The sequence below is a fragment of the Pantherophis guttatus genome, chromosome 1, assembly GCF_059756535.1.
Source record: "Pantherophis guttatus breed Tessera chromosome 1, ASM5975653v1, whole genome shotgun sequence".
Lineage (NCBI taxonomy): Eukaryota > Metazoa > Chordata > Lepidosauria > Squamata > Colubridae > Pantherophis > Pantherophis guttatus.
Window position 1 is genome coordinate 72,402,725 of NC_142063.1, and position 14,682 is coordinate 72,417,406.

Consider the following 14,682-nt stretch of genomic DNA (forward strand, 5'->3'; position numbering starts at 1 on the left):
CTTAAACTCCCAAACCTACAGTTATATTATGATGCAGCAGCTTTAACTTTAACAAGTGATTGGTTTGGAAGTAAAAAGACTGGAATATTGAATGCAGAAAGTTTTGATCTTGAATTTGGATGGCATGCTTATTTATTTTATGACGATAAAGTAGATAAAGTATTTAAAAGTCATATACTTAGAGACTCTCTGATGAGAGTTTGGAAGAAGCACCGACTCAAATGGGATTATAAAATACCGCTATGGCTGGATCTTGGTCATACTTTGTGGAATACAAATATAATGTCACTCGGGGGGTTTTTATATAAAGAGGTTCTTTTCACAGATGCGGGCAGATGGCAGCTGAAGACATTACAGACACTGTTGGATGAAGGGTTTAATTTAACTTGGTTACAATATAATCAATTACAACTGAGATGGAAAGAGGACCAAAAAACTGGTATTATGTTGCATGAGGAAGAATTGGTTAGACATATAAGAGAGAAAGGTCCAATGCATATTAAAAGGCTTTATAATGTTTTGTTAGAAAGAGATTCAGAAACGGAATTAGTTAAAGATTGTATGATTAAGTGGGCACAGAATTTTGAAGAACCAGTGATGCTGGAAACTTGGGAAAAAATTTGGGTTCAGAATGTTAAATTTACACAGTCGCAAAACCTGAGAGAAAATTTTTATAAAATGTTTTATAGATGGCATTTAGATCCTAAAAAGTTGTCATGTATGTACCCTAATGTTCAGCCAAAATGTTGGAGATGTGAATGTTTAGATGCTACGTATTATCATGTTTGGTGGACCTGCAGGAGAGTTAAGGCTTTTTGGATAAAAATTTGGTGGGTCATGCAGAATGTTTTGAGGAAAAAAATTCAATTTTCTCCACAGTTGTTTTTATTGGGTATAGTTAAGGGTTTTACACGGGGTGAAATAAAACTGATATTGTATATGATAACAGCAGCAAGATTGTTGATAGGTAAATATTGGAAGAATGAAGCTTTGCCCACTATCGAGGAATGGACTTTGAAGATGGCTAGTTTTGCATAGATGGCGAAGATTTCAGCATATTTAAAAGACTGTTCACAAGAGTCATATTCTTATGAATGAGAATGGGAATGGGAATGGTGGATAGAATATGTTCAGAACAAATACCAAACTAGAAAGTATCAAATAGCTTTTATTTGAAAATAATGTATTAGAAATATTTTAATGTAAAGAGACAAAGAGGAAAAATTATACAGGGGGAGGGATGGGTTCAAGTTTATATATCAGTGTTATTAGTTATGAGTACATAATAGGGAAGTCTGGGGGGGGGAGGGTTAGGGAGGGTTAGGGAGGATGGGAAGTTTGGGGAGGGGGGTGAAAAAAGGGGTGAAAATGTAATTGTAAAACTTTTGCAATAAAAAAAAAAGAATGCTTCAAATATAGAAATAAATGCATGAATATTTGCTTTGCCATACTTTTCTCATTTTGAAATCTGTATCCAGTTGCAAGGTGCAAAGTGACTAAGCCTGAGAGTTTCTAGGTAGATGCAAACCTCAATAGTTTAGGGAAGTATTTAAAATTGGATGAAGAATGTGCGTTGGGGAATAATATTCCCTTTCTTTCAAAAATGGTTAACAATTAGAGTAGCAAAGACATGACATTAATGTCATGAGCCAAATACACTCTTTGTTCCTGATTAAAACTGATTGAATTTAATTTAAGCAGAGCAGACACTGGAAACAGCCCAGAGAACTGGGCTGCCTCTTTTAACAAAAGTTTTGCCTGAAGTCAGAATTTAATAAGGAAAGGGAAAAAAAACTTTTGACAAACCTGGACTTAGGTTGTACAGCATCATATTAAAAATCCTCAGGTTGAGGTTAGACTATGTTGATCATATAATTAGATTTAGTTTTAACTAAATTTTCATCCACCTTGGAATTTTCATCAGCTACTTACATAAAGTGCATCCATTTAACTCACCTCACATGCATCTGGTAGTTCCAGTTCATCAACAATACATTCATTTGTATTCATTTACTCATTTGCTCTGATAGACGGGAATTTCTTTCAGGACATAAACTTTAATTCAAAGATGAAAAAGAACAGTGAGCTTCTATTATTATCTTTGGAAGGAACCAAACATAACTATTCATCGTTTATTACTTAACAGTAGCTGCATAATATGAATTCTTTATATCCTGCATTTTGAATCAATTTTTCACAAGGCAATTTACAGTATTTTGGAAAGATTAACACAACAGAAGTAACATTATAACAGCACTTAAGGCTGTGTCTGAAGCTAATCTAAATGGATGGAAATAATCTTAAATCTTCTGTTGCTTTAATCTGCATCAGTAAAATTTGGTAACCAAATGTGAGCAAATTTAGGTGGAGGGAAGAAATCTCTTTTCTAAAGTGAGCTAAGTTAAGAAAAGCCACCTTTAAGACAAATAATTTTCAACTGAAGCCCATGAAATGTTGATACTTTGATATCATTTTTTTTAAAAAAGAGGATACTCATAACAGGAGTGGTTCAAATCAAACCTCTATGATGGCCTTTGGACAGCAAGCACAACAATCAAATATATAGATCTGTAGTTATTAATAACACTTAAGATAAATGGGGTGGTTCTTTCATTTTATGGCTTGCAAAAAGCTTAGTGAGTGCTGAAGTGATAAGGAAGATGAAGTATCTAAAAATTCTCAAAACACAGTGATAATAATGTTACATTGTAAATTGTAATAATTTTCAATATTTATGCGAGTGAAATTAGCACAGAGATTCAAATATGAGGATTATAACAAATTGATCATAAACCTGGCAGTTAAAGCTGAGTGGCCTCCTTATAAACTTACTGTGACCTTCTAGAAATATGGTATGCTGCTCTGGGAGGCCAGGTTGCCCACTGATTAAAATTATAGTTTTGCACATCTGAACAGTTGCCCTCTTTTTATTCCTGCCTGATGCATTCCTTCATTGTGGCCTTTGCTACACCCAACCCAACCCAATCTGTGAAAATAATTCTGACAATTTCAATAAGCATTTGAATATAAGCCTAACATTTTATGTTTTCTTCCATTTGCCCTGCAGTGTAATTTTAAAAAATTGGTCAGCTGGATGAAAAGAACATATGCTGGTTCAAAATGGGTAAAAATTGTACTGGTGATCAATGGTTTGGTAAAGACTGTGGTGGCTCATTACATTAAATCTTCCAAATAGAATTTGTTTTTATTTGTTCGACCACATTTCTTATTTTTCCTAGTTTGTGGATGAAAATCTAAACCTGGATGATAATTATTTGCTTCCAACAGTGAACTCATTTTGCTGATAGAACCTGTGGTCAGGTCTTTCATTTCTAGATGTACCCTGATAGTACAATATGTTGTTGTTCTGATACCAGATCCCCTGAAAAGATAGATCTTACCAGTCTTCAGACTTGCTGGGAAATGTCATATAGTACTTTCTTTTTAGTTTTTCACACTTCATTTCCTCCATGAAATCTGCTTCAATAAACTTCCAGTACATGTAAACTCTTTCCCCATTTAAAACCTATCTGCATTGTACCAGATTATGGTTGGTGTCCTTAGAAAATGCCAAAAAAAATAAATAAATAATAATGCTTAGCTTAAGTTTATATGGTGATCTTCAGAAGAGTGGCTGACTCCTTCCTTTGTGAAATCAAGAGAGCAGGATGCATGTAGGTCTTCCAAATCTTTCAGTTTATCTTCCATTTTACATATAACTGTGATCCTGAAATCTTTTTATGCATTTACCATAAAGCTGGTAACAAAACCTAGTATATTAGTAAAAAGAATGAGAAACAGAAAACAAATTTATGGATTTATAGAAATCAAATTTACCCCTAAAAGGAGATTATTCTTTCTTAATGGATGGAGGTGTGTGTGTGTGTGTGGGGGGGAGAATTGCATTCAACTAGAATGTTAGCAGTTTGGGATTCAAGTTATCTCCAATACAATTGCTGGAGGTTTTCTTATTGAGTTATCAAAGAAGGTGGAACTACTTTTAAAAATTTAATTCAGCAGATGACATGGAGGAAGCTTACAAATGCTTGTTTGTTGCACATATAAACACCTGTATATGAACGCCCTTGAAGCATGCTCTGGTAGCTTAAATATATAGGGTATGCATTTGGATTAATTATCCAGTCCTGTACTGGACACATTAAGTGTTAATTATCTATTCTAATTCAAAATAACATAGAAAATGTGTAAATGAGAGTGCATAAAATCATTAACTACATTTCAAATAAACTGAAACATGAATCTCTGTCAGTTCCCTCTTTGCCTGCACCAAAACAAATATATGCTGCCCTAGGCTAGTCTGTTTTTTATTTCCCTTGATTTGTAGTGAGTGCTGGTCCTTGTCATGTGATTGGTGGATGCTAACACATTTTTCTCTTCGGCTGAATGGTCCACCCACAGCTGGGAAAAGCGGGCAGCTGTTGCCTGTGAAAGAGAGGGGAATGCTGGGCGATGCTGATGTAACAGGCTCTCTGCAATTTTCATTCAGATGTGGTTGGCTGCAAGCTGGCAAAACGCCTCGGCTACCCCTCCCACTCCGATGAGGTAATCCCAGCACCCTTTCTTGGATATTACAGCAGGATCTGCGCTTTTCCAGCTTTAAGGTCAGCTCTCTCCCCTCCCCGAAACTCATTGGATGCAGGAAGAGCCCCCCTCCTCACTCCCTTCCCAAGCTCCCCCTCCTTTCTCTTTAATGCACATCTCACTATGCTTTGGAGGGGAGGGAGGAGCAAACACAGGAAGAAATTTACCGCAATGGATTTCACAATTTACTCTGGCCTCCAGGTCTAATTCGAATGGGATTCATGAGACTCCAGCAGGAATTTGCAGCACTGTTAGACCCAAGAGTCCTAACCAGCAGCGGGATAAGAGAAAGTACAGAACTACTCCTACCCCCATCAAAAGTAATATCTGTTCCTTCTGCTCTCATTCGTTTGCTGGTTGTTTAAACTTCTCCCTTTGGAGATGCCTTCTCTCAGAAAAAGATGGAGTGGCACTCTTCGGCTCTTTCCAGTCTCTGGGCAATGTTCCTGTTGAGAGAAACTGGTGTGGAAAAAGGGGTTTTTAGCTTCCTGTACAAAGTGCTAAGAAGAGCCAAGACTTGGTGCTCGGCATTTCCTGATTTGCTACGGTTTTGCCATCAGCACCCGGAGAGCGCTTTGCACGCGATTCTCCTAAAGGGTTACCAAGAGTGCTGTTCCGTGGGATAGATGGCTGGAGAGGCTTCAGTACCCTGGACAGTTCCCTCTCGGCTCCCTGTTTTGGTTCAGAGACTGAGTGAACTGCTTTAGTGCGTGTTCTCCTTTTCTTTTAAGAAAAATTACCTCCCTACAGATTTATTTTTCAACTGGAATTTGTATCAAAGCCTTCCCCCCATCCCCCCCCAAATAATCACCTAGATTGAAGGAGGAACTGAAGCTTTGAAAGGTAAATTTCAGCACCTGGATAGATTCTATTATTTCTTCATTTTGGGGGTTGAGGTACAAGAAAAACAAAACAGTAGCAGAGTAGATGGTTCTATTTTTTTCCCCCTCTGCTGATTTTAGAGACTGAATATACATAGGAATTCAGATTTTCTGTAAATGCCTGCTTGGATTTATTTTAGCCTAGAAACGGAGTACAGATTTTTGCTTTAAGCTCTCCCCTTCCCATCCCTCAGTGCACCTTCCCCCAAATTACTCCATATTTTGATGTTTATTTAAAGTATTTCAAGTTTAGCTAAATGTCTAATTTGGATTCATTCATCCACCTGTCCTGTAATCTTTTCCACATTTCTCCCCTCCTGGAAGGTTTAGAGGGACTCGTTTTTAAAGCAAACCACTCTATCTTTTGGTGGTGGTTAGTTATGATTTGCCATTAGGAGACAGGAGGATAGGGACTGGCTTGGAACATGCTGTACAAACACTGGCCCATCAATCATCTGCAGTGATTTTTTTAAAAAAAAATATTGAATATTCAGCTGAGAGTTTTAAAAGGAGCCTCGTTACCAAGAAACTTTGGCATCAAAAGGCTTGGAAAACCCTCTCCGGATCTCCCCACAATAGTTGATACTTCCTCAATAGCATGGGCATTGGTTTTCCTGTGTAACTAAGGGGGAAAAAAACCCATCCCCTTGGGCATCGCCACATCTGGCAGGGATTTAAGGGCTTCAATCCAAGCATCACTGCAATCTACAATGGCAAATGAACCGGTGATCTTGAATGTTTATGACATGGTGAGTAAGAAACAAGCAGATGCCTTCATTTCAAGGTGGGAGGTAGGGGAGACAATTCTGGGATATGATTGGGCAAGAGAATCTATTATGATGAGCCAAGCAGCATGCACGGCACTTGGCTGGGCTGAATCTCCAGAGCCATTGGTGACAGAGAAGCTACTGTTGCCCATACCTGGGTTTCTTCAGAAAGTACTGTGTTTTGAAGGGAGACCATCTCATCAGACTAAAGATGCAGTTAAGAATTACTATTGGAAAGATTCTTTCTTTTAGAAGCCCAGGTAGAGGAAAGGCTATAAATTGTATGGCTTATATCCTGAACTGGATGCCCTTGACTTTCTAGGCAATTAAGCGCTCTGGACTAAAGAAGGAAGCTTCGGAGGGGTTTGGGGGGGATAGTGAAATGAAATAGTGTAATGTATCAGAGAAATCCTTATAAAGCCTGATCTTTTTTATAAAAATACAGTACTGTTCTGTAAGGATTGTTCCAAAATAACCATGCAATCTCTTGCTTAGCATTCCACATTAGGATCTCAGGAGTGTGACTGAAGAAATTCTTTCATGTATTTTGGAAATATTTTAAGATGACCTTTAACACCATGAGAACTGGTTTAATTGGCAAGTCTTTTATTATGGCTTTATAGCAAAATTCAGTTAATTGTGTATTATTATTTTAAAAGCATTATTGGTATCTGAATATATTCTCTTTAGGTTGTCTGGATTAACACCACTTTTCATTGCTTTTCTACATTGGATCTTTGTGATGCTGATAATAAGTAGAGACAATATGTTTAGAGTCAATGGGAAAAAAAGGCTATTCGGATAATAGAGATCAGTAACATCAATAAAAAATCAGGAAAGTCTTAAGTACACTGATAAGTTTAATTTATATCTTCCTCTGGATTATCAATATTAAATTCTTAATAAAAGATACTTTCACAAAGGAGCTTGAATTCTCTTGACTAATAAGATGTTTCTTCTGGGTTTTTTTTTTTTCATCCAAAACTCAAAGGATTAGCAGATGTGCAAAATAATAACCAATTTCATTGTCAATTTAGATTCAGCTACTGGCTTTTTCTAAAGTGCTCATTTCCACTTCTGAAAAATTTATGAAGACAAAAGCTCTATTATTCAATCAAGATATGAATTATAGTAAAAGGTTTTAGTGGATTTGAGTGAGAAAAGTCCTGAATGGAAGAATCAGCTAACCCTGGAATATTCAGTAATTCTCCATTTGTTGGTATTGCTTAATGCAAAGTTGTAATTTGAAACATCATTTCGTTTCTGGTGTTTAGGATCTCACTGTTATCTTAAGCATCTCAGTTCACTTTGTTTTCAAGCTGATTTCATAATTAATAAGTGAGATGTAAGAAAGAGAAAGATTAAAAAATTCTGTGAAAAAGAAAGTGTTGGTCCCTTAATGAAAGATAATAATATAAAGGTCTTACTTTATTATAAGACTGAACTAGAACTGTTGCAAATTACACCTTGTGTCTTGGATTGCTTGTAAATAAGTAGCATATTTCCCTTTTTTTTTTGGTTGTTGGATATATGTTTTGATTATAATCAGTCTGCCACCTGAACAATTACAACCTTTTTCTGAGAACTGGTCAGCAAAGAAGTGCCTATGTGAGAATATTAAGAGATATTTGTGATGGTAATTATGTTCACTTGGTATTGAAATAAATCTGTAATACTGTATATAAGTTAACAGAATTTAATATCTTCAATAACCATTCTCAACTGGGTTCCATCTAGATGTGTTGCACTGCAAGTCCATGTCCCCCATGTTGGCTACCAGCATTATTTGTCTTCTTGCATAGGAAGACTGAGGTGAAAGACATGAATATCTCTATAACATTGTGATAAATATATTTTTGTTATCCCATTTTGCATATCCTATCTTTGAATGTAGAAATCTTCTTATCCTGCAAATCAATCTATCTATCTATCTATCTATCTATCTATCTATCTATCTATCTATCTATCTCTTTATTTACCTACCTACCTACCTACCTACCTACCTACCTACTTACCTACCTACCTAGAATCTGATTATTCTATGATCCATGAGACATCATATGTGCGTGTTCTGAGAACAAGCTTTGGCTCAAGATCATTCACCACTGTGTTCAAATCAATGGCCTTATTCCAGTGATAACAAATTTTGAACATTTGTTCATTGAACATTGAACATTTTGGCTGGTATGCTCAAGCCAAAATTATTCGCTTTGTATGTATGCCTCCCTGCTGATTTTAATATGAAAATTTTTGCACAAGCTTAAATATCTCTTGTGTTGATTGATGGAACTTAAAAATGCTTCCTTTTAGCTTAATTGGTAGCCTTTTGGAGTTATTTTTGTAGCATGGCAGGTAAATCTGGTTACCAATTGCATCTACTTTGGGAACAATTGTTCACTGAAAAAAATGCATTATAATCTCTTTATTTTATATATAAAGCCTATTACTTTCAGTAGTACGTAAGATAGAATAGGACCATTGACTATTGTTCTTAAACGTCTTGCTGGAAATTTGATCCAATTGGCTTCTAATTTCAGGAAGGAATATGGAAGGGAAATGGGTTTTATCTTTCACTATACATTTTGAAATGGACATCACTGATCTTTTAAACTATTAAGCTTCAGAAATGTAATGTTTGGCCTTCTATGACTAAAGAACATTACTAGAAATTACATGCTACTTTAGCATTATACCCAGGATTCAGTGGATTCCAATGGTCTATCACACCTGACAATTTAAGCATGGCTGATGCTCTTTAAATAGCACTCAGTAGTTTTGTTAGATTAACAAGATTTTCATGAAGTAGTTTAAAGACCAAGTCAACCCCCATTTTTTGTAACTGTAATGACAAATCTACCTTGAAGAATATTTATTTATTTATTGGTATCCTGCCTTTATTACTTTTACAAACAACCCAAAGCCGCAAACATATCCAACACATCTTCCTCCTATTTCCCCCCAAATTTCCTCCAATTTTTATCCAGAATACAAATGTGGTTTGCCATTGCCTTCTTCTGGAATGTTTCCCCCCCTCCAGTTTCCCAATCTAATCTACAGTCTCAGAATTTCCTGATAGTTTCTTATTTGAAATCTGCCGAAGTCACCTAAGTGCTCCCACCTGCTATAAAAATGGATCAAAGCAGATGAAGCTCACTATATAACGTCTAGCAATATAATCACATATTGACTTGTGCTAAGTTGAAAAGAACATTGAACTATTTATTTATTTTTATTTATTTATTTATTTACACTGGACTGCTTGATTTATCAAGGAAATATGTTCCTATCAGGAAACATTTCCTGTAATCCTGAACCCATCAACTGAGCAAATTCCCCCAATGAGCCATCAATTGCTTATAGTAATACCTCACATATCCTACTTCTCAAAGCAAATGCTCACATAAGAAGTTAAAACCCCAAGTATGACAAAAATCAAAAGACAATTGGGAAAAGAGATTAAGTAGCAGAATAGATACGTTATCTTGATTTTTAATAATGCTTATTTAAAACTGCTCCTAAATCTTCATTTGATCCTGACCAGCTGGCTCAAGGTTGACTCAGGCTTCCATCCTTCCTAGGTCAGTAAAATGAGAACCCAGATTGTTGGGGACATTATTCTGGTTCTGTAAACTGCTGAGAGAATGCTGTAAAACACTGTGAAGTAGTATATAATTTTAAGTGCTATTGCTATTGCTATTTTCCATAATTTGCACACAGTGCTAGAAAAAGATTCATATCTAACAAATAAGAGTCTTTCTTTATTAGGGTTCAGAAAAGTTTCAGAAGATGAGCAAATCCTGAGATGCTCTTGTCCAGGTAGGTTTGGATTTATAAAGAACTGTTGGGCTCCATGTTCCCTCAAGAAGGAAGGGCTTCTTCTAGTTTGGACTGTATCAACTCTGTGAGTGGAAGCAGGAAGGAGAGAGACCCCTTCTCTCTTACTCTTTCTAAAACTTGCTACTTTTGCTTTGCCCTTTCCGCCCTTGCCAGTAGCCTACCAGGAAAGAATGCTTCTCAAGAGTTAAACAGATTTCTTATAGAAGGCTTTTGAAATTAGATTAAGTATTGCAGATGAACCAAACAGACAAGAAATCTTTGTCAGATGAGAAATAACTAGTAATAATTTAGGTTGTCCTGGTAATTGCTGGTAACAATTTAGCAACATTCGTGGGCAATCTGAAGGAGGTAAACAAGGCAATTGACATCCCACAAACCAATGGTACATTTACACCATTTCTTCCACAATGTCATGATATGGTGGGACCAAATGGCATAATTCCAATCATTTATACAGTAATGTTACAATGGACTGAGACCACTGTGGCTCTTACCAGAGTTTCATGGCAGCAGTTTCTGGACCACCTCATATTTCTAGATTGTACTCAAGGGCAGTCAGATATTCTTTTTCATTCTTGTTTCCTTAATCATTAAAACATGTCATGGTCATATATCGCAGTCTCACATCACTGCCTGCTTAATGTACTACATCAAGTCCCAGTTTATTTAATCCTAACACATTGAATAGATTACGATTGACAGAATTCAAGCATCATGCACATAGCACAGCTGGGTTCAGACGAAGAGCCACAAACCAAAGAAGCAATATTTCAAACTATGTTTTACTGCTAAATATGAGCCCAGCTAATTACACACGGTGATGAGAACTAGCCACTCATTTTAACTAGGGAAACAGAGATTTTTATTACCATAAAAATGATAATAAACGATTTTGCGGTTTGTTCAACCTGGGTGAATAAAAGGTACAACCGATCTGGCTTGTTATGAGGGTTTTGAATATAATGCATAATTTTTCCTATGAATTATATAGTGAGTGTACAACATAGCACTCCAGGATGTATGTATTGGACGTGCGTTTGTGTCCCTGGGAGAGGGGGAATAGAAGTGCTCCATCAATTGTCACAAAATAGATTAAGTGCAATTGTGGCAGGTGGGAGGGATGCCAATTACCATGGATTTAAAGCTCTGTCATGGCTGGCATGATCCTCTTTCAGCACATGGGAGTACTTTAGCCAAAGAAAAGCTTAGCCTGAGGATGAAAGCGCAATTATGAGCATCTGTGCAGATATGAAATAGTTTCTTCTTGAAGCCTTGATGTCTTGTGTATTTAAAGATTGCAGAAATTTATCTTCACCCTGCTAGATAGTTGTACCAGAAGGAAATACATTGCCTTTAATGAAATGTTAATAATTGGATTGGAGAAACCATGTACATAAGATTTATTTTTTGTCACATAAAATAAAGTGTACCAACATCCAAGACTTACTTTATGAAAAAGAATCCTCCACTCTGAAGATAGATTAGGTTTTTCTGTGGCACTTTCTTGACTTGAAAGCGTTGCACACGACTGAAGATATTTTGTTGCTTAGATACAAACATAATTTGAGGAAAAGTTGGGAAAGGTAAATGGCTGTTAGGATGTTTAATTGAACCAGAATATTCTAAAGATTAATAATGGTGTATCTGTCTTCTTTTGCCAACTATTCCAAATCTCATGGAGATTTCTTTAAATAGCTAACATTTGGCCATGCAATCAAAAGGCAAGTAAAACAAAACTTCAGGCGATCTTCTTATTGAAAGCTTTATCTCAGTAGTTCCTATTAAAAGCAATAGCACTTAGACTTGTATACTGCTTCATAGTGCTTTACAGCCCCCTCTAAGCAGTTTACAGAGTCAGCATATTGCCCCCAAAAATCTGGGTCCTCATTTTACTAACCTTGAAGGCTAAGTCAACCTTGAGCTAGTCAGGATCAAACTGCTAGCAGTCAGCAAAATTATCCTGCAATACTGCAATCTACCCACTGTACCATCATGGCTCTTAACCTGGAACCAAGATAGCTTTAGGTGTAGTAGAAGATTTTAGAGGACTCCAAACATTAGTGAACAGAAAAAAAGCTGCCAGTTATGGGCTGCAAAAACCCAGATGGTCATTGGGTAACAACTAACGTTCAATATTCATCTGGATTTTTGCAGCCCAGATATGGTGGCCCTAACAGATCAGTGATCCATCTCCAGTCATAGAACTGACAAGGCTCAGTCTAGATGAAACATACATACTCCGAATCCAAAACAGCATGACCTCAGGATATGAATAGCAGTTATATCTTAAAATAATGTTAAAGGACAGTTTAATCAGAGAGTTCAAGATGCAAACTCCCCAGTGAGTTCAGACAATGAGTTTAGCTGGATCAGTTAAAGACCTAGTAGCCACACTCATCCAAACCATGCTGTGCTCCATTACTTTTAATCCTCACCTGAGTTCTGTGGCATGGTTTATAATTCAATGCACTGTGTGAATCCAGAAAGTACCATTTACCCTAGTTTCCTTTGAAGCAAGAGAGAAAGAGGAGAAGGCAATCAGTAAAGAAAAAGGATAACTGGGGTTCTTAAATAGAAACTGTCATTTTGAACATGAATGTACAATTTCTATTTCAAACAATTAACTCACATTAAGCTCAAGCCTGATAGTCACTACCTTTACCAAAGGCATCCATTTGGGATCATCTTGTGATTGAGGCTTTATATTAGATGTTAAACCAAATTAGGCAAATGCTAGGAATCTTTTCTATGTTTTCTGATATTAATATCTCTTCTGAGTCTGAAATTCTGTTTCCTATTAGGAAGCATCTTTAATCCAGTTTAAATGCTCAACCTAATTAAAATGTAGGTGGATCAATGACCAAATTGTACAGAACGTGGGGGGAGAATAGCCAACCGTAAAGGAGAATTGGTTACATAAAGGAAGAAAGTCAGCAGCTGTATTTCACCAGGCAAGCTGTTTTATAAAACTGGAACTGTTCCCATAACCCTAGAAAAATAAGACAAATGCTGTGGGAAGGAAGGAAGGAAGGAAGGAAGGAAGGAAGGAAGGAAGGAAGGAAGGAAGGAAGGAAGGAAGGAAGGAAGGAATTTTTCTGTGAAATAGAAATTACTCTAGGTAGAATTCTTAATTGATTGCAATAGGAATAACTAAGCAAGGGTGAGTAACCTTTTATAAGTTCTTGCCTAGTGGCTCAGGCAAGTGGAACAAATGACAATAAAAGTGATTTTAAAATTGACAAATTGATCTCTTATGCCACCAGGAGTGACTTAGCTATGGCTAAACTGCTGATATGTCAGATTAAGCAAGTTTGTGACTGATCATTTCTTTGGCAGTTGGTAACTTCTGTGACTTTTCTCTTCCCATTCTGCCATTTACACCTCTACACATATATCCACTGCGCTGGCTAAATTCTGCCTTTATTTTATCCATGGATCTTTCATTTTTCCAGCCAAAAGGCAGCATTAAAACAACAATATTACTGTGTGAGAAAGCTATAAATGCAACACACATTTATTTATCAAAGTCAAAAATATTTGTTCTTTGTTGTTGAGAATCGTGTGAAATAGTTACCCAAAATCTGATTACTGAGATTGTTTTCAGAAATGCATCATAATCAGAAGACACTTGGAATGAGACTTACTGACTGGATCATTTTTTATTCATATTGGACCAAAGCAGTGGTTTCCACTAATGATCCACAGGCAGATCTTAGGATAAGCTCTAAAATGAAATGAAATAAAACACAATCAAAATTTTAGAAGTTTGCTGGATCATTCAAGGTTTTTGCCTTTCCAGCTAAAAGCTTGCAGTATTCAGGCAGGAACTCCAAAATGTCATGAAATTCAATAACTTCATGCAATTTCACCATTCTGAATTTCTTTTAAATGTTTATTAATTGTATTTATTTTGGGAGTTCTGAAGACACAATCTGGGTGCCACATTGCCAGGGCAAGTCTCAATATCCTTCCAATGATTATGAAGTTCTCAGTCTAAAAAGGGAAACTTAAGAACCCCTGGCACAGTTCTTTCTGGTTCACTGTTTGGAAACAAAATAATACCATCTACTTTTCCAGCAGATTGGAACACAGCAGTTTAAGGACTTCCTAATTCATGTTAAAAACAACAGAGATAATGCACATCCCAAGGTTTTGGAAAGCTTTTATCACCAATCTTTTTTTTATAACACTTGAATTGATAAATCGTTATTTAGATGCCAACAAAAACTGTAGAAGCCAAACTCCAAGATGACTCAGAGGCTTACATCATAGGACACAGAAATAATGAAATAAAAAAAATAAGCCATACCCATCTGAAAAACATAAAACAGAGGGAGGGAAGGAGGGAGGGAGGGAAGGAGGGAGAGAGAGGGGGGGGAGGGAGAGGGAGAAACTCCCCCTGATAAACTATCCATAGTAGTGGCTGTATTTCTCATGATAGATAAATAGGTAGGTAGATAGGTAGACAATTCTCAGGCCAGGCTTTAAGCAGTTTTAAAGAGTCCATGGTGTGGGTGGTTGCATCATAGCATTCAATAGCTCTTTTCTCACCGATGGAGAGATTATGCTTAGCAACACTGCTTGGCAACCAGTCA

The 14,682-nt window shown here is 36.6% G+C and overlaps 1 protein-coding gene across 1 annotated transcript in view; it reads left to right on the plus strand.

Annotated features, from left to right (window-relative positions):
- The first annotated feature begins 4,426 nt into the window (after positions 1 to 4,426).
- The window catches only part of LOC117665594 (deubiquitinase DESI2-like), a 54,274-nt gene continuing 44,018 nt past the window's right edge, over positions 4,427 to 14,682 (plus strand). Inside the window, exon 1 of the mRNA XM_034417665.3 lies at positions 4,427 to 6,232. Coding sequence (XP_034273556.1) covers positions 6,194 to 6,232 — 39 coding nt within the window. The 5' untranslated portion in view covers positions 4,427 to 6,193. The remainder of the gene's footprint in view (positions 6,233 to 14,682) is intronic.